Genomic DNA, 24,357 nt, shown 5'->3' on the forward strand with positions numbered 1-24,357 from the left:
TGGGGGGAAAAATCTCTGTTGTGCTGTAAGTTGCCTTAGCATCACTTTTAAGTAAGATAAAAAGTTGTTTTTCTGGATAGCCTCTAAGATTTGAAAAAAAAAAAATCAAATGTATTTAAAATTTAACTTGAACAAAACAAAGGTTGCTCACTGTCCTTACCTATTAAACAAAGGTGAAGTCACTCAGTAGCAGCAGCTTCCGCCACAATAACTCAAAGTTGTTTCTGTGTGGGACTAACTTTACTTTCTAACATTGCTTCATTGCCTGTATGGCCTATTTTGAAATTCAGCTGTCAGGTAGAAGGCCCCACATTTGACTCCTCTGTACACTTTATTGTACAGAGGAGTCGATGTTCAGCTCAGGTCATGTCGTTGCAAATCCAATCACCGTGCTTGATGCTTGGTCCGAGTCGTCTGTCACCGTATCGCGCGTTTATTTTCAGCAAACATGTTGTTTCGCCTGATGTTCAAATTCAAACCTCTCTGGTTTGGTCCAATCCAGCTGTAAGATGGTGTCAGGATTTTTTGGTATGACTGGAACACAGACATGAGCTCGGGAGGCGCATGATGAGTGGAAAACAACTTATCAAATAAATTACCACAGCTTACAGGGAAACAGGAAACAGGGACACAACACGGAGAAATGACCAGAACAGGCTATAATGACATATTTCTATCTATCTATCTATCTATCTATCTATCTATCTATCTATCTATCTATCTATCTATCTATCTATCTATCTATCTATCTATCTATCTATCTATCTATATACATATATATATATATATATATATATGAGGAAGCTAATTACACAGGTGAGGAGAGTGAGCGCTAATTAACCAAGGGAAAGGAGGGCAGAGCACTGGCAGGAGCAGAGGGAGAACTGAATCTAACAGGGAGCAAGTTAATGACCAAACATGGGGAAAATATCTAACTAAACTGAGAAAAAAAAACAGATCTAACAGAACTAATACAGAACAGAAGCTAACAAAAACAGGAGCTGAATCTAATAGTGAAAGAATGCACCAAAATAAATCACTGAACTAAACAAAAGAAAGGCGAGCAGAACCATCAGAACCACTAAGATGATAAAGAACATATGCTAACTGGACAGGAACTGAATCCAGCAGATACCAATTAACGTAAATACTGAGCAAAAAAAGATGAGCAATGCTAAGGTGCAGAACCTAATCAGACTGCAGGATCCCCAGAGAGCCACAATAAACAACCAAACCCCTGATGATCCTGACAGATGCATGATACTACGTCCCGATCCTAAACAGAAGAGGCTTTTGTCTGGCGATTCTTAAAAGGCCTCGCTTGTTCAGTGCATTGTTTTGAACCGTAACATTTAACTGCTAACTGAGGCTCTGTGAAGATATATTTAGAGTTTCTCTTGGCTCTTGTTTATTAAATATATATATTTTGTTGTAATTTTTCTGAGCATTGTGTGGTCTGACGTTGGGATGAATTTTCACTACAGAGAAGACTGACAGCTGTCTGAGAAATTACCTTTCTCACTAATGTGTGGAAATTAGCCTCATAACTCTTCTTCAGTTGTTGTATTTTTACCAAGTGCTTCGTTAAGGTCATAGATTATAGGAATAAGAGGGAATGAGTTGGCAGATAAATATGCAAAACAAGCTTCAAAATATAGTGTTATTGATATATTAGTTCAATTTAGTAAAGAAGAAATCAAATCTATTATTAAACAAAAGGTTAAGGAAAGATGGCAGAGACAGTGGGAGGAAGATAGAACTGGTAGATGGCTGTACAGTATTCAAAGAAAAGTTGGTGCAATGAGGAGAACAGGACGAAATAGAAAGGAGGAAACAGTAATATCTAGGTTGCGTTTTGGACATACAAGGTTAAACAGTAATTTATTTAAAATAGGAAAACATCGAAATGGAAGTTGTGATTTTTGTGGTCAAGAAGAGACGGTAAAACATGTTTTGTTGTTCTGTACAAAATATTCTGTTGAGAGAAGGAAATTAGTTAGTCGGTTACAAGAAAATAAATTACAGTTAAATTTACAAGATATTTTAGGAAAAATTTCTACTTCTAAAGATATAAGTTATTTAATTAATTATCTCAAGAAAACTAAATTGATAGAAAAGATATAAGTTGTTTTTTGTTTTGCTTTGAGGGGGGTGTTTAAAGTTAGCGTCCCGATCCACACTCCATTCCAGTAGATGGCGGTAATGCACATCTAAAAGTTGCTTGCCAACCGCCATAAAAAAAGAAGAAGAAGAAGAAGAAGGTCATAGACCGTAAAGTCCCACCTTGGGCTTCAGCTAAAAACATCCGGCTGTTGCATTTCTGCTTGAATCTTTTCTTGTTTTCATGCAATTTTTCCATTTTGGATTTTTGTTTTAACAAAATTCGGACAGTGTGGAAACTGTTGTGTGTTTTTGTTGAGGTTATGTTCAGATACATAAATCCCTGCTAAAAAAAAAAGGCACACTTACATTTTACCACATTGGAGTGTATTTTTTTTTTCTTGATAAGAAAAAGTCTCTGGGTTTTATTTATATTTCTGTAGTGTGGTTTATTTAGATTTCTTCTTCTTCTTCTTCTTTTTTTATGGCGGTTGGCAAGCAACTTTTAGATGTGCATTACCGCCATCTACTGGAATGGAGTGTGGATCAGGACGCTAACTTTAAACACCCCCCTCAAAGCAAAACAAAAAACAACTTATATATTTTCTATCAATTTAGTTTTCTTGAGATAATTAATTAAATAACTTATATCTTTAGAAGTAGAAATTTTTCCTAAAATATCTTGTAAATTTAACTGTAATTTATTTTCTTGTAACCGACTAACTAATTTCCTTCTCTCAACAGAATATTTTGTACAGAACAACAAAACATGTTTTACCGTCTCTTCTTGACCACAAAAATCACAACTTCCATTTCGATGTTTTCCTATTTTAAATAAATTACTGTTTAACCTTGTATGTCCAAAACGCAACCTAGATATTACTGTTTCCTCCTTTCTATTTCGTCCTGTTCTCCTCATTGCACCAACTTTTCTTTGAATACTGTACAGCCATCTACCAGTTCTATCTTCCTCCCACTGTCTCTGCCATCTTTCCTTAACCTTTTGTTTAATAATAGATTTGATTTCTTCTTTACTAAATGGAACTAATATATCAATAACACTATATTTTGAAGCTTGTTTTGCATATTTATCTGCCAACTCATTCCCTCTTATTCCTATATGTGACGGTATCCATGTAAATATAACTAATAAACCCATTGCTTGAATTCTATAAGTTATTAACTGAATTTCTAATAAAAGATCCGGTCTACTAATAGCGTGATTATTTTTCAATGAATATAATGAAGAACTTGAATCAGAACAGACTATGCTTCTTAATGGACGGACTTCCTCAATCCATCCTAAAGCTAAAATGATTCCCATCATCTCTCCAGTATAAACTGATACTCCATCAGTAATTCTTTTACATTTTTTAACTCTGAATTCTGGAACAATGAAAGACACACCATTACTGCTATTTGAGTTTTTAGATGCATCTGTAAAAACTTGGACATATCCATAGTACTTATTATCTAAATATGATTGAATCAAATATGGATCTGAAATGTTTTCTCCTTTCCTTTTCTCCAACAAAGTCAAATCAACAACATTATTATGAAATAGAGACGGGTAAACTGGCGAAAGAGGAACTGTTTGACTAATATTTATATCAGAAAAACCAAAATCTTTTATAATAATTTAATTTCTTCTTTAGATTTCTTCCCGTTTCTGGTTCCTTTCATGCTTGACTCTGTTGTACCCAGTTAATTGCCTCTACTCAGTTCACCTGTGCTTGATTGCTCCACCTGCTGTCCTTTTTGTTTCCCTCCAGTATTTAGTCAGCCAGCGAGACGCACCAAATTTTCAGGTCCTATTCCCATACTACCATGTTTTGAGCTCCTCTTTGCTGCGTTCCTGGCGCCACGTCTGCCTGTAAGCCTTGTTTATATATATTAAAATCTTTCACGCCGGAGTCCTAAAACTGCTGCTGAAAATATATATATTTTTTGTTCTTAACTTGCACAAATATTTTTTCAGTTGTTGACTGGATCGATGAGTGACTAGTTACAAATGTGACTGTGACCAAAACCTTTTTCCAAAACCCACTGATTATGAAAATAGGCCACAGCTATCAGTAATTGAAGGAGGCTGATATTGACTAGAAGCTGCTGAATGTGAATCACTGTAAGGAGTGAATTATGAAGTACTCTGATGTAAACAGTTTTTTTTTTAAGTCAAAATGTCACTGTTGAACTTGGGCATCTTCAATGTTTATAGTATATTTGTTGTTTCTGTCACACTTAAACATAATGTCCTCACCTGTTTATAAGAGCTGACACTCAGCCTTTTCCATCTCTGTGGAGTTATATTGGCACATTCTTCTTTAAAGAACTGCTCTGCCTGTTTTTAAAGTCCGTCCACAGTATTTAAGTTTAGACTTTGACTAGACCACTCACAACTTTTAGTCATTAAAGCTCCACTTCCACCGTCTTGCTTTAACCACGCAGTGCACCGTTCCGGCTGCTTGAGTTTCAGGAGCTTTTTTTAATCTTTTATTTTTAATGGTGTGATTTTTAAAAAAAACAAAACATGACCACATTTTTCCAAACACATTCACACCATGTATCAGAGACCATTGCTTTTGACATAACGGTTTCGCAGTCGTCATCTGGCCTGTGGTTTGAGTTGCGTAGTCTTACAATTGGAAGGTTGTGGGTTCAATACCAGCTTTCCCTTGTCACGTGTTGATGTTCTGGGCACCCAACCCCAAGTTGACTACCGAGCTGTGTACCAGTGTACGAATGTGTTTGAGTGTGACTGAGTGAATGTGGCTGTAGTGTACAGCGCTATGAGTGGTCAGTTTGACTGGAAAAAAAAACGCTCTAATTTCAGTCCTTTTTATCTGAGATCTGCATTATTATTAACCATCTTATATATTGTGATGGCTTGTTTACCTCTGATTGCTTTATAGAATTTTTTTTTTTTTTTTTTTTTTTTTTTGATTGAATAAGTTTTGATCAGTGTCAGAAGATTTTATTATCCCATAAAATGTAAAATTTATTTGGGTTGTCTGACTATTTTTTTTTCTTCATGTGCTTTTATTATTCAGGAAGAAAAAAATCCAGATCAAATAAGGGAAATTCATTAATCTGGCTCGAATAAACTGTTTTTATAAACTTCTTCCAAGCGCTGTCTTTTCAGCACACATAAATTTGGGTTTCTGAGTTGTCAATCATTACACACCAGTCCTCCCGGGTCAAGTCTCACTTCAGCTTTTTTTTTTTTTTTTTTTTTTTTTTTTTTTTTTTTTTTGGGCGTCCTCACCCGCTGACTGTTACGTGACATAAAGGCCAGATGTGTTGCGTAAGTTAGTCCTGCTGTCCTCACCCAGCACAAAACTCCAAGGTTCAACCATAGTTAGTGATCCTTCCCCACCACCGCCAGTTCTTTCTGACCAGGTCAGCAGGTAGGATGGTTCTGTTTTTTCCTTCTGCAGCTCACTGATAATTTTACTGACGGATCTCTTTCTATGAAGATATGTGGGATTATTTTAATTTTTAAACATTTCGGAGCAAACTGCTGAAAAGTTGCATTTACCGTTACCATAAAAGCAGAACTTGTCTGAGTTGGGCACATTTATGGGAGTTTATTTCCCTCTTGTTTTTTTTCTTGACTAGTTTAAACCATTTTTTTTACACTGAAGGCATGTAAATGATGATTTCATCAATTTTAAGATGTGTCTACGCTTTTTAAATGTCTTGGTAGAATTTAGCTTTCTTTCCTGTGACTCAGTATTTTTAAATAGATTGTATGAGGGAGTGCTTTTGAAGTGTACTGAGCAAAAAACTCACGGTTCAGTTGACAGATGTTTGTTTCTTAAGCTCAGATCCAGATATTATTAATCAATTTAACAGTATTTTTTTTTCCTTTTCTGCATTGGTGGTTTTTATTGTATTGAAAGTTTTAGTTAATAATTTATCAAGGTGTGGTTCAGGGTCATCAGGATCAAAATGAGGAGTTTGTTCAATCGATTAAGTCCTGACGCTGATTTCCTTTGTTTCATCCCATCTTAGAGCCTGAACGCCCTCAGCAAAGATGGGAGACTGGGGATTTTTGTCCAACCTGCTGGACAAAGTCCAGACCCACTCCACTGTGATCGGGAAGATCTGGATGACCGTCCTCTTCCTCTTCAGGATCATGGTTTTGGGAGCGGGCGCCGAAAGCGTGTGGGGCGACGAGCAGTCGGACTTTGTCTGCAACACCCAGCAGCCCGGTTGCGAGAACGTCTGCTACGACAAGGCCTTCCCCATCTCGCACATCCGCTTCTGGGTCCTCCAGATCATCTTTGTGTCCACACCGACGCTGGTCTACCTGGGCCACGCCATGCACGTCATCCACAAGGAGAACAAGCTGAGGGAGCAGCTGGCGAGCCCCGACGGGCCACGGAAGTTCAAACAGCCCAAATACAGTGACGAGAAGGGACACCTGAAGATCAAGGGGAACCTGCTGGGCAGCTACCTGACCCAACTCGTCTTCAAGATCATCATTGAGGCCCTCTTCATCTACGGACAGTACCGCCTGTACGGCTTCGTCATGGTCCCCCAGTTCGACTGCGAGAGGACGCCCTGTCCCTTCAAGGTGGCGTGCTTCATGTCCCGGCCCACCGAGAAGACCATCTTCATCATCTTCATGCTGGTGGTGGCCTGCATCTCTCTGCTGCTGAACGTGGTTGAAATGTTGTACCTGATCGGCTCCAGGATGAGGTGCGGGTCCAAGCGCCGCCGCCCCCAGCGGGTCACCACGGCGGAGAACCCCGCCAGCTTATCGAGCCCCAGGTGGCCGACCACGGAGGACACGCTGAGGCAGAACAAGATGAACATGGAGCTGGAGAACCACAGCGTGGGAGGCAGCCTGGACGGAGCCAAAGAGGAGAAACGGCTACTGAGCGGACAATAAGATGCTTTAGTGTGCGTTTGCATTTTAATTGAATACCTTTTAGACTTGCACCGCTGTCTTCATGTTAAAGGCTTCATCATTGTGTGATCATGTATACTGTACACTAACAAATCACCAGAGATGCCCAATAACAAGGGGCACAATATCTATCTTGTTTTTAACTTAAAATCTACTAAATAAGGTGTGCAATACTGATTTTTATTTATACTGAAGGTGCTCCCTTGTGACTGTTTGAGAGAGAAGTTTGTTGAGTGTTTGTTTTTGGGATGCAGAACTTGTCCATTAAAATGTTGCTTTCTGTACCATGATGATGGTGATTGTAGCTGACATTTTTATATGGCTTTATCTTTTTAATAAATGATTCAAATGGAACAAAGTTGTTGTGTCTTCTGAAGGGGAAAAGAATAAAAATGTCCCTCCTGCAAACCAAACGCCCACAGACCATGATGCTGCCACCTCCGTACTGCAGAAGTGGATGACATGGCCGGCTTGTGTCATCCTGTTGACTGAAGTCGGTGGCCAAATGCCAGTTTTGGTTCCTTCAAATCAGAGGAAATGTCTCTAAAAATGTACGTCTTTATCACTGAGAACATTTAGAAGCTGACCTGGCTTTTTAAGACATCTGCTTTTCCTGTGGTTGGCGTTCAGCCTACGTAAGCACAGGATGCATCTCAGTGGAAATTATTACACGCTCACCAGCTTCTTACCAGATGAAAACATCTTACGAAACTTATTCAGACCTGAACCACAGAACCAGTCTCCTGAACGGTGTGACGGGACATTCTCATGCTGTTAATACCATCAGGTAGGGTTGGACGATAATTCAATAACAATATATTGTTTAAACATATTGGGGTGGGGGGGAGGGTCATAAAGTTTAATAGAATAAAAGTTTTCCCTCTTTCATTCCAGCGTATCATGTAGGTTAATATTGGTCATTACATCCCAACCAATCACAACACAGTCCCAGGAATGCTCAGTCACCAAGCTCCGCCCCCTTCAGAGTTCAGACAACCTTATTTTATTTTTTTTTGGTAAAAAGTTGGTTGAATAAAGGTTGAGTTTGAATTCAGTGTGTGTTCTGTATATAAAAATAGGTTGCTAAGCAACAGCATAAAATGACCAGGGCTACATTTAAATTTCTATTTTAACAATATGCCGTTTTTCCATATCCTTCAGGCATCTGAAGGTGGCATGTCTATCGGCTTAAAACCAAAGACTTGTGAAGGTCTTTGGCTGATTTCTTTTGATTTATCGATCAAGTCGTGCAAAGAAGCAGCGTGATTAAAGTGTTGCTTTAAATCATTGCCCCTGGTGTGTCTCCAATTAACTGGAATGCTTTGAATTAACGTATAACGCCATGACATCTAGGGTATGCCCTTACCTCCGAATATGAAATTGTATGCACATGTATAATAGTTTTTTAGAACAAAATGTAGCATTAGTGTTAGTAATAATAGATCCATAAAAGACTCACTTCAACCCATGACAACTTAATTTATTTGGAATATAATTATAGAAGTAACATTTGCTATTTTAGCTTAAGGTTATGTGGTAACGATGAACTTATGTAACTTGATTGCCTGATAACTTGTGCTTTGCTAAACGTTTTATGGCACGTAGCGCACGTATAAATGTGTAAAAGTCATATCTGAGTCACGCTGACGGCAAACCTTAAAAATAAAGGGTTTCTAAAAGGAAATAAACTCATGTTAATGAGATAAAATATTCCCTAATAACAGCTGAATAATAAACTGAATTACAACAGATACTTGTTCATTTTAAAATTTAAATCTGTGCCTGGTTTTGTCTTTCCAGATTGTTGTAGAGAAGAGCTTTTGTCAGAACAGCTTTTTTTTGCCCTTTATACCCAGACTCTGTTATTATTTCACCAAAAACGCTCTCTCTGTAGATCAATATCTTACATATTTGTCTGGAAACAGAATTCTCTGGTTGTCGCCGAGGAAACAAAGCATACGGTTAAACCAGAAATGGTCGTTTTAAAGCGCTGTCAATCATTAACTTTCACAATCTTTTGAGAGCTCAGCCCAAATGTCTCATTTCCAGATGTCACGGCAACGTGACGGCTCAAACTGTTGGGCAATAGCATCTAATCTAAAGTTCAAGGTGTCGTCCGCCAGTTTGCTCGTAGCAGTGGACTCTGTCATTCGGCTTCTGCACCGCTGATCGCTCAGTTTCTCTCAAAGAACCCCTTTTTTTATTTAAAGGTAAGGTGGACTAAGGTATTTATTATTTCCACAAGAAAAGGTTAACGTAGGGGGGATTTAGAATAATCTATTTTAACCAAGAGGGTGTTATGGATTAATATTAACATTTCTGTATGTATATTAGGAAAGTGTTTTAAGAGTGTTTGTATGCATGATTAGTTAGGATAACACAGTAAATGTGAAATAACTATTTTGTGGTTTAAGAGAAATGTGAATTAAGACACTAAAACTGCTTTTAAGTGTCTTCGCTTTTTCTTTGACAGTCAGTTATGAGCGATCCGACGGGCGACGGCACAGATTTACACCTGGTCATATTTCTGTAGGAATTTATCAGATACATACAGTTTATTACAAAGTATTCATTTTAAAGAAACGCAAAATAGAAATACAATATTTGTTCTTTACAAAGCTTAAAAATAAATATAAGAAGTATGGCCACATAAACAGTTTTGCCTCCGTTTTGGGCTTTTTAAAAATGCGAATGAGATAAAAAAAAAAAGGGAAAACGGAAGAAAGATAAGCAAACATAAGATGCTGAATTATTCCTAATTATACAACATAATGTCTAAATGTTTGCCTTTGTGTGCAGAAGCCATGGGGGACTGGGGATTTCTGTCCTCTCTGCTGAATAAGGTCCAGTCCCACTCCACCGTGGTGGGAAAAGTCTGGCTCAGCGTGCTTTTCATCTTCAGGATCATGGTGCTTGGAGCGGGAGTGGAGAAGGTTAGACTGTAATCTTTCACAGTTTTTCGGTTTTTAAATGTTAGTTAAATTTCCCTCCTTCTTTCAAGGATAAAACCGTCATGTTTCTGAGACACTGAACCCAACTTGTGCATCGTTTAAGTTCGTAAATTGCTTCCTCTGGTGGCCGTCTGTATGTATTCTGCAGCTGAGTTCTCAGCAGATGTGTGTTTAAGAGTGTACAACCTGAAAATAAATCATTAAATAGATACTTATTAGAACTAAAATATTGCTCCTGAAGACCCTTCTCTGGTTCTGTGCTCACCTGGTGGCAGTGGTTTGTAAAATTAACCAGTTTTATTCATCAATGATCTGTTTTATTCTAACTCAGTTCAATCAGAGGAACATTTTCAAACCTTAGCAGCACCCTGTAGGATATATTAATGACTACCAAAAGTATTCACACCCATCCTATCATAGTTTGTCATTACAACCACAAGCTTTAACAAACGTTTCATTGCTATTTGATGTGAGCGGCTGACGCAAATGAGGACATGTATGTAAAGTGGAAGTAAAATCCTGCATTTTCCCCCCAAATATAGATAGAAAAAAAGATGTGAAGTCTATTTTGTTCACAGCTCCCTTTACTCTGATACCCTTAAATAAAACCACACTGTGTGCTGCTGAAACAAAGTAATGGCAGCGTCATGCTGTGGGGATGCTTTTCTTTAGTAAGGATAACTTGTAGACTTTGGGACGTTGAAGAAAAGTCTGGAGGTGCACATATTTTTCATATTAATACGTTATTTTTGTATGTTTTGAAGGAAGTTGGTTGCACTTGATTTTTTTGTATAGTATTTTTGTAACGTTTTTTTGTCCAACAATTTGAAAAAGCTGTATCTTTTAGCTTTCTGTTCACAATTATGTGCAACCTTGTGTTGATCTATCACGTAAAATCCCAGTAAAATATAACAGCAAAGTTTATGGCTGTAAAAGTAACAAACTGAGGTTTCAATGGTTGTGAATGATATTTGTGTTTAATGCTTTTTGCTAAAATAACCCTGATTCATGCATAATAATAATAATAATAATAATAATAATAATAATAATAATAATAATAATAATAATAATAACAATAATGTCCCTTTTTAACGTTGCAGGTTTGGGGGGATGAACTGTCCAAAGTGGTTTGTAACACCAGGCAGCCCGGTTGTAAGAACGTCTGTTACGACCACGCCTTCCCCATCTCTCACATCCGGTTCTGGGTTCTCCAGATCATCTTTGTCTCCACGCCAACCCTGATCTACCTCGGTCACGTCATCCATGTCATCCACAAAGAGAAAAAGATGAGAGAATATATGCAAACCCACCAAAGCCAGGGGATCGTCAAAACCCCCAAGTACTCTGATGAAAAGGGCAAAATCCAGATAAAGGGCAACCTGCTGGGACACTACATGACCTCCATCTTTGTGAGGATCATCTTTGAGATAGGCTTCATCGTGGGGCAGTATTACCTGTACGGGTTCGTCATGAACCCTCAGATCGTCTGCAGCCGGGACCCGTGCCCCTTCACCGTGGAGTGCTTCATGTCACGGCCCACGGAGAAAACCATCTTCATCATCTTCATGCTGGTCATATCCTGCGTCTCCGTGTTGCTCAACGTGCTGGAGGTCTTCTACCTGGCGTGCTCCAAGTCGTCCAGGCGGAAGTCCAAGACGGTGCCGACGACGGCCATCGCCGTCCATCCCCGTTTCACGACCGACACCATGATGAAGAATCAGAAGCTGGGCCTCCATGACGCCTGAGGGACGATAACTCAGCAGATCCACGGAGGAACGTCTGCAGTCACACTGGCTTGTTTATAAGATTACAGTTACAGAATACAGTGCTGTTATTTATAGGGCCTTAAATATCTACACATATGCAAATTAGGAGTTCTATATTATTCATATTTAATAAAGAACAAAAATAACAAATATCCATCAGGCTAGACGTCACTGAGATGAGGTTATTTGTATGAGGCACAAATGCATTTTTAGGAGGTTTTATTTGGTGTTTGCTTTGTATTTTGTGTATATATGTAGCAGGACCCGCTGCTGGTACCTGAACCCCAAAGGGACCTGACTCTGGTCCAGTCCATGCTGGCTCAAAGCTCTTTTGTTGTGTCGTTCTAAAGAGCGCTCTAGCATAATCAGCGCTTTGCCTGTAAGCGAAACCTTTTGTTGTTTAAATATATCCGTTTGCTCTGCAACACCTGTGTTTATATCTGATCATGTTTTATTTTTATCGCCTGTTTTTCCCTTCCTTTACATCATAAAAAAAATCATGCTGAACAAAAGGTATAATTTTTGTACAGGATTTTTTAAAATAAAAGACAGTTTTCTGGAATGCTGATTGACCTCCTTACTGTGTTTCAGCAAGAGTTATTTTACTTTTCAGTTTTTCCAAATGTCTTGTGGAAAGTTCAAAACAAATATTTAAAATGTGCAATTTGTCTTGATGTTTTTGGTTTTCTTTGGTCTTTGAATATTCGGTTGTTCCTTGTTTTTTTATGCTCATTTTAACTCTCGCCAGAATAGTTTGTTTAGTTTCTTAGTTTATTCCAGTGTATTCATATTTGCACATCTCTCTTAAGTGTTTCCTTGTGTTTTAGTTCAGCTCATGTTTGTCTGAGTTCTCCCTGCTTACCTTCTCGTTCAGCGGCTCCAACTCACCAGTCCCCGCACGATAAATAACTTACAAAAGCAAGCAACAAAGACAAAACAATAAAGTAAATATTAACCTACAAATACATTTAGTAAATAATACAAAAGTAGAAAGTGACCCCTGAACAAAAAAATGATACATAAATATGTCCAACAAATCATATTCAAACCTTTTTTGCCCAGGACTGTCCGAAATGTTCATTCTCCCCATGATGTTGTTAATTGGGACGTATTGACTCACTGCTGCTGAAAAAAATTCTACCTTCATCTTCAGCTCTTTAAGGTTTTAGGTAAAAACTGACCCTATGTTTAGAACTATTCATTATTTCATCTATCTTGTCAACATTACTATAAAAAAGAACTGGACATAAAATGAGCCCAAAACCGCATTAAAGCTTTAAAAGGCTCTATCATGTGACCCTTGATATACCCCACCCCTGCTGCCTGCACTTCCCTCCATGCCAGTCCGTCTTTGTATCTGGTCTCTAGTATTTCTGATCCTCTTGTGCTTTTTACTCTGTCTTTCCTGGGTGGATTGAATACTTCTGCTTTTCTTGACTAAAATCATGTGATCTGACCTTGACTTGTGAATAAAAACTTAAAATTAAAAATTTAAATTAACTTTGTGTTTTGGGGAACGGATCTTGTGAACAAATCATTTTTATGTACTGATTCTAGAGATTCAGTACAGTCAAATGAACTGCCTGTCCTATCACCACTGTATTTGAGTCTGACCTGCCTAGTTTGTTGTTTCACAGACTACCGAAAGACACACTATTGATAAAGAATGACCATCTTAAATGATAATCTGATACCTGGGTGATGATTCGAGACCTTTGCGTAGTTCTTGACATTCCTTGTATTTACCAAAAGATAACTTTGAGTTAAGAATGATTTGACTCCTTAACTTGTGCATGTGTCAAAAGGGTTAGGCTAGTTAACCCTACCCTAACCTGGAGCTGCGTATGGATGACGGCTACATCCAACGATGCTTCCATCTGTCTAGGACCCATACCCCACCCTCCGTGACACGAACTACAGGCACCTTCGGTCAGTAAAACCATCATTGCTCAATTGAAATATAGCATACGTGTACTGTCTAAATATGTAACATAGAGAAAGAAAATGTTTCCCTTAAATAAATGGACCCTTAACGAAAAGTTCAGAGTGGTGAAATTGAGCGAAACTTTGCTTCACTCTAGTTGTGCGTCCACCGCGCCTATACATAGTTTCGCTTTGCTCTATATGCGTCATCCGCATCTTCGACCATTAATTTGCTCCTGATGGCACTTTTACATGAGGATAACATGTACAGTTAATCACTCGCTCCAATCGACTTGTTCGTGTTCGGCGTGAACGCACCTTCAAGGTGGATATCTTCACTTTCCATCTATGGAAGTTCTCCTGAGATTCGAGTTGTCCTTTGCTTACTAATGTATAGCCACAGATTATAGCTGCTATATCCATAAATATTCAGATACACAAAGAAATTACTTGCCAGATCAATGTTGTAGGCATACAAAGGTTGGAAGTGCGGTGACATGTTTAAAGACAAAAGACATGTAGGAGACAACACCACAACTTAACCATCAGAGGACTCCAATCAGAGACATTATATACGTAGACGCCTGATTACATGCTGGAGAACTTCCTGCGTCGCTGCCATCTTGGATAGGTCTCTCCTACCCAAGGCTGGCATAGGAGCTGATGGGAGAAAACGAAGAGGGAGCAGCTTTGGCCATATTTTCTGCAGCTTAACGATGCAATAATATAACTACTTCAGAATAACTACTGAAAGGAGATCATGTGGTGTAGATCAGCATTTGGGCTGAGATTAGTTCTGAAGATGAGTTTTTACTTGGTGAGAACATTGCAGAAACCCAACTGATGGACCATAATTTTATGCATATTATTTTTTATTTTATTTTAAAGAACACTTTTCCAGGGCTATAATAAACTGTATATGCATATGTTCATGAACAGCACGCAAAAATATAAAGAAATTATTGGTGGTGTGCAGAGTCTCAGGAATGTACCTGCGTGAGAGACAGATCTTTAAGTATCTATTTTTTTTTATGAAAAATCCAACTTGTGTGTTTATTAAACTATAACATTTATTAATTTACGCATTCATCAACATGTAATACATGTATCTTTCTTTAAGAGCACAAAACAAAGTATTTCAATACTCTAGCCTGGCCCTAATACTCCGTCGTAATTTCAGCATGAAAGCCGGTATTTGTAAATTTAATATGAAATAACCATCTGTCTTTGTTAAATAGCATAAAACAAAGTATTTCAGTATGAAATCACATATTTCTATATTAATATGCCATATTTTTGTCAACGAGCATGTATGAAATATGTTGTATAAAAACTGTTGTTTTTTTTAAATCATGAACAGCTTCTTCAGTACAAATAAATGCACTGGGGGCACGTGAGAGACCCATCCAAGATGGTGGCAGAGCTGAAATGTCAGCTCCAATAGGCAGTACCAGTCCTAGGTGCTTCTACCTATATAATGTCAAAGGCTCCCACATCCTGACCAACTGAATCTCTGGCCTGCGTACTACTTTGGCAGCACCCCCAGACATCAGGGCCTTAAAGAGACCAGCTGTGTTACTACAACTACAAACACCAATAGGGAGAAACCATCTTTCAAGCACTTTCCATATTGGAGGGAGATTCATATGGGCAGAATGAAAGTGAGATAGAGGATAGGTTTGAGTCTCACTCTAGAAGAGTAAGAATCGGCAGCCATAGAGCTATTTAAGCTTATAATTAATAATACATTGTCATTCATCTTCACGCGTATATAAAGGCAAGCTCCTCAGTGTTTATGACAATAGAATGTATAGAGAATTAAGAATTACACTTTCTTTGTGCTGGTGAAGATCCAGGACATGATCAAACAAAAAGTAAAAAAATATATATATAATATATTTTTTTTTATATATATATATATATATATATATATATATATATATATATATATATATATATATATATATATATATATATATTTACAATCTTTAACTTTATTGTTGCAGTAAAAACAATCCACCACCAGATGGCGGCATTGAGGCACACAACGGGCTCTTGTTCCGCCCCTTCCTCCCAACTTCCGGTTTCCTCGCAAAAAAACAAAACAAAAAAAAAAACAGCTGTCCGTAGTTAAAAGCTGTGTCTCAATTCGGCGGCTGCGTCCTTCGAAGGACCCAGCCTACTCAGCCTTAGGAGGACCCAGCCCTCGGAGGATGCTCCGGAGGATCCTCAGCCGTTGGTAAATGGGACGGTCTAGCCTTTGGAGCACTTCCTGGTTGCGACACGACGTCATCACGTCTACCCCAAGCCCGGCGAAAACAGCACCAGCGCCGATAAACGACGCAAAAAAATGGATATTGAATTATTTTTTTTAATTTACTTGTTATTGGAGGAGGAGAGTCGGTTTAGCCGGCTTCGGCGGCAGTAAAACCGGCGACGAATTTTTCTCAGGCTGGAGGAGCGCAGTGGAGAGGTAACATTTACCTGCTATTATTTTCACCCACAGGGACCTGCTAATGATCATAATATACCAGTTATTAAACAAACGCTTGTCAGCAGATTGATGAATATGTTTAAATATAAAATGTTATATTTATTTGTAAGACTTGATATAGGCTTATGTTTGTAACTTTAGTAATTTGAATTGAATAGTTAAATGTGTACAAACCCTGTAAATAACTGACTTAAATCACTACTTTCACTATCACTAATGTTGTGTTGAGAAGCCAAACTAATATTGAGAAATAAATCATTATTTGTCTAAATTGTTATCCCCTTACTGCCTGATTTTATTTGTAATTATATAACGAAAAAATAATACAGGAAATATAAATCTAAATATAAAAACGTAAAAAAAAAAAAAGTTAAATAGGGGATCTAGATGAAGTAAAATAAGTAAAGGCCAGAATTGTTTGGTCACAAATTAGCAACACCAGGCGTTAAGGGGTTAACATTCACTAGAATTATATCAGCTAAAATGAAATTGCTATCATCTAATCCTGTTGTTCTTAATCTTCATGTCTCTATCCAGACAAGGCCAATGTACTGCTGCATCAACTTAAATGCACAACATCTGCCTGGGAGCCGGTGACATCATGGCCCCAGACGATGAAGTGCAGGACGACAAGCCAGAGGATGAGGAGGGGGAGAACGTGTTGGAGGCAGTCGGTGGTGCTCCCTGGCGGGACCAGCTGTCTGCCGAGGTGTCTGCCCTGGAGGAGGTTCTACCCGACCACGATTACATTTAGATGGCAAGTATAATCACTTTTTAGCTTTTCTCATGTAAGGGTTATGAAAACAGTTGTAGTAAAGTCATTTTCTGCGTCGTCTTAAACATTTTTAGGAACATGGCAGCGGTCAGTTGGGTCAGCCCTGCAAACCCTGATGGACGATGTGGTGAACAGTGGAGAGAGGCATCCCCCACCCCCCAGATGATGTCCCACTCGCAGTCAGAAGACTCCAAAGTCATCTGTGTGGCATCCCATCCAGTTCAGCAGCACCACCAGGGACTCCTGCTCAGTCAAAATTGTATATATATATATATATATATATATATATATATATATATATATATATATATATATATATATATATATATATATATATGTGTGTGTGTTTATATCTTCTGTAAATAGTTAAAATGTTTTTGATAGTTTATTGTAAATACTTGTTTCCCTAAAAAAAAATTTATGTTGTCACTGAGAAGTTGTTCTAAGTTTACTTAAATTGTAAAGAAGTGATGAAACAGATGATGTAAAAGGTTAAAAGACTTTAAGAACACACAGACAACAATAACTTTTATAAACAATTTAATTTAACAATAACAGCAACACAGAACCTGAGGATAAACCATGGCCAGGTGGCAGCAGTAGGTTGACCCCCTGCCCTGTCCCTGGATCTTTGCATTCCTAAAGTAGAGGAAAACAATTTGTGTCAACAGATGCAATTTTCTGTAGTGTTTCTTTGAAGCTAGAAAAAATTAGTGTTTATATATATATATATATATATTTATATATATGTGTGTGTGTGTATTTCATTACATTAGCCAAACCTGAACATACTTTGTATTTTTTTTCCAAGTTGTCCCACTTTTTTTTGGCCTGTTGTGGCTCAACTTCACCCTCCAGACCCGTTTTTTGCAGGATTGTTCTAAACAAGAGAAACGAGAAGAGATAAACACACAAGGATCCCTACTATCACAACTATAAGATTAAAAAAAAAGTAACATCTGGGCATCATTTGATGTGATCAAAAGATTATATTTGTACGTTGGTGTTTGAACAGGACTTCTTTGAACTTGTGTGACTTTTACATATAAATGCAACATGTATATGGAATTATGTCTCAACTCTTACCTCCATCCGACTGTGGCAGTGTTTTTGGTCCCGGTAAAGAGGTGGTCATTTTGCCCACGGAGTTTTATCAACTCCTCTGTATGCTCCCTGCTCCCTAGAACAAAACGACATAAAGCATATTTCTGTTATGTCAACAGTAAAAATGACTGTTCTGTATAATTATGCCGGTACTGTTCTTCAAGTGAATTATACTTTAAACCTTATTATACTGTACTGTAAATTAACTATACGTTATTGAGTATTCAAACAAAACGTTTGCAGTATTGACAGCCCAGCACAGCTGGACTGATGTTATTTCTTCAGCTGCATTAAGCTTTGACAGTTCTAATCACTTGTAATAAACTGTATGAGAATAAATTGATCGGATTTGTGAGGGACATGGCTATCAGCACAGTTACAATAAGATGTAGGTTAAAATAAAAAATTGTGACATTTTTATTCAGTCTTTTAATGTTGCTAAAAGTCTCGTATCAACAGATTAGCTCTAAGCTTTAGCTATAGCTGGTCCTACAAATTCCGGTGGCTCCGTTACCGTCATGTATTTTAATAATGTTCAGTTAAAAAAATAAAAACAAACTACTTACATTTAAAGCTGTACACAGCACTACTGCCAGCGCTGCTGCTGCTTTCCATTAGTCTTGATGAAAATCCGCCTTCTTTCTTCTTCTTAAACTACTAAAAAAAAAAGCGAGCAAAGCACCTTGGGAAATCTTATGGCAGGCGAGGCCACTAAGGATGGTCGCGGTGCATCCTCAGAATTCGGGGAAAAGGAGGACGCATTTGAAGGCTGCATTTTAAGCATCCTCAGAATTTTTGCCAAATGGGACAGCCTCCGCGCATCGTTGTGACGTCACCGGCCTTAAAATGCGTCCTTCGAAGGACGCAGCCGCCGAATTGAGACACAGCTAAAGATGGCCGCCGCTACCATGGCGGGGCTCGACGCCCACAGGATGGAGAAGAAGAAGTTCGAGTACTTTTCCTCCATCAACTCCATGGCCAAGAAGATCATGCAGGAGCGGGAGAAAATCAAAGCGGAGTACGGCTCGTCCTGGGAGAAAATGAGCCCGCAGGAGCAAGACAGCGCCATTGATAACAGCCTGATGGACCCTCACATCAGAGCCAGGTACGCCATGCACAAGGTGGACCGTGAGGAGGTGGTCTGCTACCCGAAGCTGCTCCTCCAGACGGGTCAGAAGATCGTCCACTTCGGCGAAGAGGTACTTAAACGTCATTTCAGTTCGTACCGAAAGGTTTTTGTTGGCGTGGCTGCCAACAATGGCCACGTAGACGTAACGTACGTCACGACAGCTGATTCGACGTAACGCCGTAAATATTTGAGCTCAGCTCATTATTTCTTTTTAAATTGGGGATTCATTTTTATTCTCACTCTTTTCGTTTATTTCTTGTAATAAATGATAAAGTATTTATCGTTTTGTATCAATTTGCTGTTTTTTCTTTTATATATAAAAGCAATTTTACAGGCAGATGAATCACTTGTAATGTAATACAAAAATTAAACAGAAAAAGCAAATCAAAGTTTTAGTTTCAGGACTTCCATAAAACAAATTACTTTTTTTTTCTTTTCTTTTTTTTTTAAGTTTGACGCAACCAAAATGTTTGCAGCATGTTGCTATTAACTGTCAAGAGATATAATTATAAAGTTGTTTGGTAGACACAACAATGATTCATCTCCTGTAACAAGGTGGGTTGTTTTTTAAGTTTGAGTCAGTTTATGTAACAACTGGGGACAAAAATGCAGGTTTGGACTCGCAACAAGTAATTAATTTAAATGTGTTTTATGTGTAGGGCGCCAGATTACGACAGATATTAATACAGTTATTTACAATCCAGTTTGATCATTTAGTCCCATTTAAATACAATCATATACCATATATATTCTATTTGAATTTATCATTTTACTGGATGATCGAATTCAGTTAGTCTTATATTGCCGATTGTTAAAACGTTTTAGTCAAATCATTGTGTAGACAAATTAGTAACTGTTTAAAAACAGAAAATAAGAACAAACTTCCTCATATTTCAGCTGTTTTGAAGAATGTTTTTATGTCCCTGTAGGATATCACATGGCAAGATGAGCACTCTGCCCCTTTCTCATGGGAGACAAAGGTAAAACCTGATCAACTGATTAGTTACCATCTACTTGAAATCCTGCACTATATTGTTGTTCATAAGTCTGATAAACTGATTTCTGTTTCAGAGTCAGCTGGAGTTCAGTGTGACTTCAGGCTCGGCAGATCAGGTGACGTCTGCCTCACAGGCCGACTCAAAAAACCCAAAACTTCCTCATTCCGGTCAGCCTGGAAAGAGCGGAGGAGGAGTGAAGGTACGGTTTACATTACAACGGCTGGATCCATTCACTCTGTATGTTAGCAAAACCGAGGCTGTCTAGTAGTTTCTAATCGCCGTTGGCATTTCCTGACTTTCTGGATCGTCGTCTTAAGCAGAAACTGTGATTTCTGAGGGGGAACACGGCAGCATGTTTTTGGTTATCGGAGCTCTGACTCAGAAAGATGTCCTCGTGTGATTGTGAAGGTTCCTGTCAGCGAGCCGCGGCGGCCAGAGGAGGAGTCTTCCTTCTGGAAGATCAGTGCTGAGAGGTCCAGGCTGGAGGGGGAGAAAGCTGATTTCCAGTCCCTGACCCCGAGTCAGATCAAGTCCCTGGAGAAAGGAGAGAAGCCCCTCCCCTCCTACCTCAGACAGGTAAACACAGGGAACACTACAGATTATTTATGTAGCCCGCTTTTTACAGTAAAAATTGTAAAATCCATTTTTCTTCAGGAGAGCTCTTCCATCCCCAAGGAGCCTGAAGCTGCAGAGTCCCACCCTCCAGCTCCTGCCAAGTCCATCAAGCATAGAGCCCCCAAGCCTCCGGCCCCCCAGCCGCCCGTCCCCGTGGCTGTCAGTGCAACACCGGCGTCCATCTCCATCGCGCCCACACCGGCGCCGGCCATCGGTGGCTCCTCGTCGGTGGCGGGCTGGGAGAGGTCTCAGAGCACCCTGCCGTCTGTCAGCAACACCCCCGATGAAATCTTTTCATCTCATCCGATACCGAAGCCGTCCAAGTCCTCCGCGGCGGCAGAGAAGGAGAAGCCGGTGGAAGGTTCTCCCCCATTGGACGTGAGCCCCACCTTTTCCCAGGTGAGTCCTCAGACTTTACTTCTAAGCGAAAGCGACGCAAACCACCCTGCCGGGAATTTAAACTGAGCCGTGAACAGTCTGGTTGAGCAGACATGAGACGCTAACATGAAATGACTTATTAAATCAGGCTTTGCTTATTTGCTTGGTTCAGTATTTCTAACACTAAAAATACAGGATTCCTTTAACTACCTCAAAACGAAGAAAGAATAACAAACTTTCATAACTGTAGCAAACAGAAAAGGGGATTTTACCCATGAACTCCTGTGCCGTATTCACAAAGAATCCTAAGAATAAAAGTGTCTTTTAGTGACGTTATTTTAGGAGAAAAATCTTAGAATTTCCTGAACTCTAAGTTTTTATTTTATTTTACCTCTTATATGATAAAATGTATTCACAAACATCTTGGAACTCCTTAAGTGACAAAATGTTAGGAGTAAGGAGGACTTTTAGTGAGCCTAAGAGTGTCTTAAGCAGGGAAGGTAGAGGAAAAAGAGAGAGCTGATTGGCTGATCCGCCATCTAAACAGTGGAGGAAATGATCGCATAAACTTCTTTAACAATTATACAATTATTAATATGGAGATAAGATCAACATTATCATCCCCAGAGAGGGAAACTGATTAGTTTCAGCACCCCGACGGGTGTGTATGTATGTATGTATGTGTGTGTGTGTGTGTGTGTGTATATATATATATATATATATATATATATATATATATATATATATATATATATATATATATATATATATATATATATATCAAACAAACAAACAAACAAGGTCAGTTAGGGCTGGACGATAATTCAATAAAAGAACAGTTTATTCTAGCCTATCCTGTAGGTTTGTCATTACATCCTCCCAACCAATCACAAACCCAGGAAAGCCCCATCATTTTTTTTTTTCTTCCTTTTTAACGGTTACAGTTTGCATAAAACGTTGGTTGAATAAAGGGTTGTTTGAATCCATTTATTTAAAATTAGCTCATTAAGCAACAGCATAAAATGGCCAGGACTGCACTTAAAATGTATATTTTGAATTATTTTGATAATTATCGATATCGATCAATATGATTTCTATTTTATCGATATGCTTTTATTCTATATCGTCCAGCCCTAATGTCAGTAGCCTAAATAATCATTTAGAAGCTCTCTTGTGTGATGCCATCTCCTCGCTTTTTATCGCTGCACGGAGCAATCAGAAAAAGGAAATTAAACCCTGACATCTGTAGTTAATAATAATAATAGAGAACTTTAGTTTTTATTGTTTTAACATTGGATTAAAAATTCATTGAATGTGAGAAGTCTGATAGTCATGCAGTTTTAAGATGATAAATGTGCAGGAACAGTCCTGTGAATAATAACAGCCTCACTGTCCTGCTGAAATGCTCTTCACAGTTTAACACCAGCAGCAACATCCTGAAGACTGGGTTCGACTTCTTGGACAACTGGTAAAAAGCCGCAGCGGAGAAGACGCCCCCCCCCCCCCCCCCGTCCCCCCCCATCGTCACGTAGAGACGGACCGCACTGCCAGGACTACAGACATCCACCTCTAGATCTAAGAGACATGCTCCTTTAAAACAACGTCTACGTCATTGTTCTTGTTATCATCCTCTGTGGCTATTTAAGACATTATCTCACTGCCTGTGTACTTTCGGTTTTTTTTAACCTTTTCTTTCACATTTGAGCATCTGTGCTTGTTTTCGTCTTGCTATGTTACAAGTCTGGATGCATGACTACTAAACTGCTTACAGACAGAAAACACTAAAAGCATGGCATAATTTAATCCTAGACTATCAACTACAATTTAGTTTTCATTGTGATTTCTGATTTTACTCTTAAGTGCTTTTATTTCTAACTGTACATGTTCCTGATGTGTTAACCTTTTTAAGTTTTAGCGTTACAGCTGTGCTCAGTGCTGCAGGTCTGCCAGGAGTTATGTACAGTTATCCACAGACATCCAAACATAGAAGAAATCCAGTTATTTTTAAGGATTTTGAGGAAATTTACAGTAGATTTAGTTTAAAATGTATTCTAAACTTATTCCAGTAGGATTGCATCAGTTATTGTTGCTCTAAAAAAACAGGATAGAAAAGCTCAAATCGTCTTAATGGATTGAATCCTCAAACTTTAATGGAGGCCAGCTCCGTGCGTGGATTCAGCTCCGTGCCAACACTTCCTCACCACATCACTCTATCGGAGCTGTGTCCTCATTAGAGATCGGCCGATATATATCGGCCGATATTTGCGTTTTTGTCCTGTATCGTATCAGCCGCTACGCTACCGATTAGCTGCCGTATTCAGCAGCCATGCCTTGAGATCGCGTGAAGCGCACACATCGCCACTCCTTCCCTGGCAGAGAGCGGCTGGTAATGTAAGACCGGGTGCCAACAACAAGGGTAGGTTTACAACTTTTAATGTAGTTTTAATTATCTAATTTAGCTTCTCACTATGAGTGGGAGGGAACGGTGGTGTTTCTGTATCTAAAAATCCACGAGCCGCCACTGCTGAGCGTGTTTTTGTTCCCGCAGTGAATTATGTATCCACAAAAAAGTAATTACCAATCACCACAGCATCTAAATTTACATAAATAATGTCCATACACTGCAATGGTGGTCATTATTGTTGTTTTTCTTCTTCTCCCCATTGAACTAAAAGCTGACAAAACAAAGCGCTGTTTAAAAGGTACACAGAAAAAACTCACGTCATGACTCTTATGGCGGCGGTCAGAAGCTGATTGTTAATATCAGCTGGTTTAAAATCAAGCTTTGAGACTTGTGTAGCGTTTATCGTTGTCGTTTTTATCATATAAATGGAGGAAGAAAGAATATCAGCCTGAAGAATGGGCCCCTGAAAATCGGCAGCAGACGTCTGGTGTCGGTTAGACTGATGTCAGAATAATCGGTATCGGCCTTAAAAACCTGGATATTGATGGACAATGAAACATTTTCATGCTGGTAAACAAACACAGATGCAGTGACTTTGTAGTGTTTGTCAGACACTAAATATCTAGAGTACTATTTTACTTAGTTTTATATTTATCTGCTACTTTTATCCTCGGCTTTATGTGTACAGCGAGCTCACCTTGTGAGGTAAGAGATTGAAATAAATTAATGAAATCTAAACTGTTTTGTGTCTTTCTTTTTTTAAGGCTGTCGGTCAAAACTCATGGAAATGTTTAAGGGGTTTGTT

General features: G+C 38.8%; 3 protein-coding genes and 1 long non-coding RNA gene across 7 annotated transcripts; all 4 read left to right on the plus strand.

Annotated features, from left to right (window-relative positions):
- Positions 1 to 1,687: 1,687 nt before the first annotated feature.
- Positions 1,688 to 2,242, plus strand: LOC118566111. Its single transcript, XR_004932807.1, has 2 exons — positions 1,688 to 1,941; positions 2,148 to 2,242. It is a non-coding gene; the product is annotated as an uncharacterized LOC118566111 (long non-coding RNA).
- Positions 2,243 to 3,860: 1,618 nt separating this feature from the next.
- cx32.3 (connexin 32.3) lies at positions 3,861 to 7,372 on the plus strand. 3 transcript variants are annotated; one of them, XM_012880838.3, is made up of 3 exons: positions 3,905 to 3,973; positions 5,391 to 5,507; positions 6,115 to 7,372. In XM_012880838.3, the coding sequence occupies exon 3, from the start codon at positions 6,137 to 6,139 to the stop codon at positions 6,995 to 6,997; it is 861 nt and encodes a 286-aa protein (XP_012736292.2). In that variant the 5' UTR covers positions 3,905 to 3,973; positions 5,391 to 5,507; positions 6,115 to 6,136; the 3' UTR covers positions 6,998 to 7,372. The 3 variants fall into 3 exon arrangements, with proteins under 3 accessions (XP_012736294.2, XP_012736292.2, XP_021163396.2); XM_021307721.2 differs by having other exon boundaries at positions 3,927 to 3,973; positions 5,396 to 5,507; XM_012880840.3 differs by lacking the exon at positions 5,391 to 5,507 and having other exon boundaries at positions 3,861 to 3,973.
- A 1,723-nt stretch (positions 7,373 to 9,095) lies between these two features.
- On the plus strand, positions 9,096 to 13,224 carry LOC105938908 (gap junction Cx32.2 protein). Of its 2 annotated transcripts, none has more exons than XM_021307727.2 (3): positions 9,096 to 9,225; positions 9,818 to 9,948; positions 11,067 to 13,224. In XM_021307727.2, exons 2-3 carry the CDS (start codon positions 9,820 to 9,822, stop codon positions 11,709 to 11,711), a joined length of 774 nt encoding a protein of 257 aa, XP_021163402.2. In that variant the 5' UTR covers positions 9,096 to 9,225; positions 9,818 to 9,819; the 3' UTR covers positions 11,712 to 13,224. The 2 variants fall into 2 exon arrangements, with proteins under 2 accessions (XP_021163402.2, XP_012736297.2); XM_012880843.3 differs by having other exon boundaries at positions 9,099 to 9,225; positions 9,815 to 9,948.
- Positions 13,225 to 18,919: 5,695 nt separating this feature from the next.
- c15h1orf198 (chromosome 15 C1orf198 homolog) lies at positions 18,920 to 24,290 on the plus strand. Its single transcript, XM_036147201.1, has 6 exons — positions 18,920 to 19,227; positions 20,087 to 20,137; positions 20,229 to 20,354; positions 20,564 to 20,731; positions 20,810 to 21,169; positions 22,564 to 24,290. The coding sequence occupies exons 1-6, from the start codon at positions 18,922 to 18,924 to the stop codon at positions 22,618 to 22,620; spliced, it is 1,068 nt and encodes a 355-aa protein (XP_036003094.1). The 5' UTR covers positions 18,920 to 18,921; the 3' UTR covers positions 22,621 to 24,290.
- Positions 24,291 to 24,357: the final 67 nt, after the last annotated feature.

This window comes from Fundulus heteroclitus, chromosome 15, assembly GCF_011125445.2.
Source record: "Fundulus heteroclitus isolate FHET01 chromosome 15, MU-UCD_Fhet_4.1, whole genome shotgun sequence".
Taxonomy (NCBI): Eukaryota; Metazoa; Chordata; class Actinopteri; order Cyprinodontiformes; family Fundulidae; genus Fundulus; species Fundulus heteroclitus.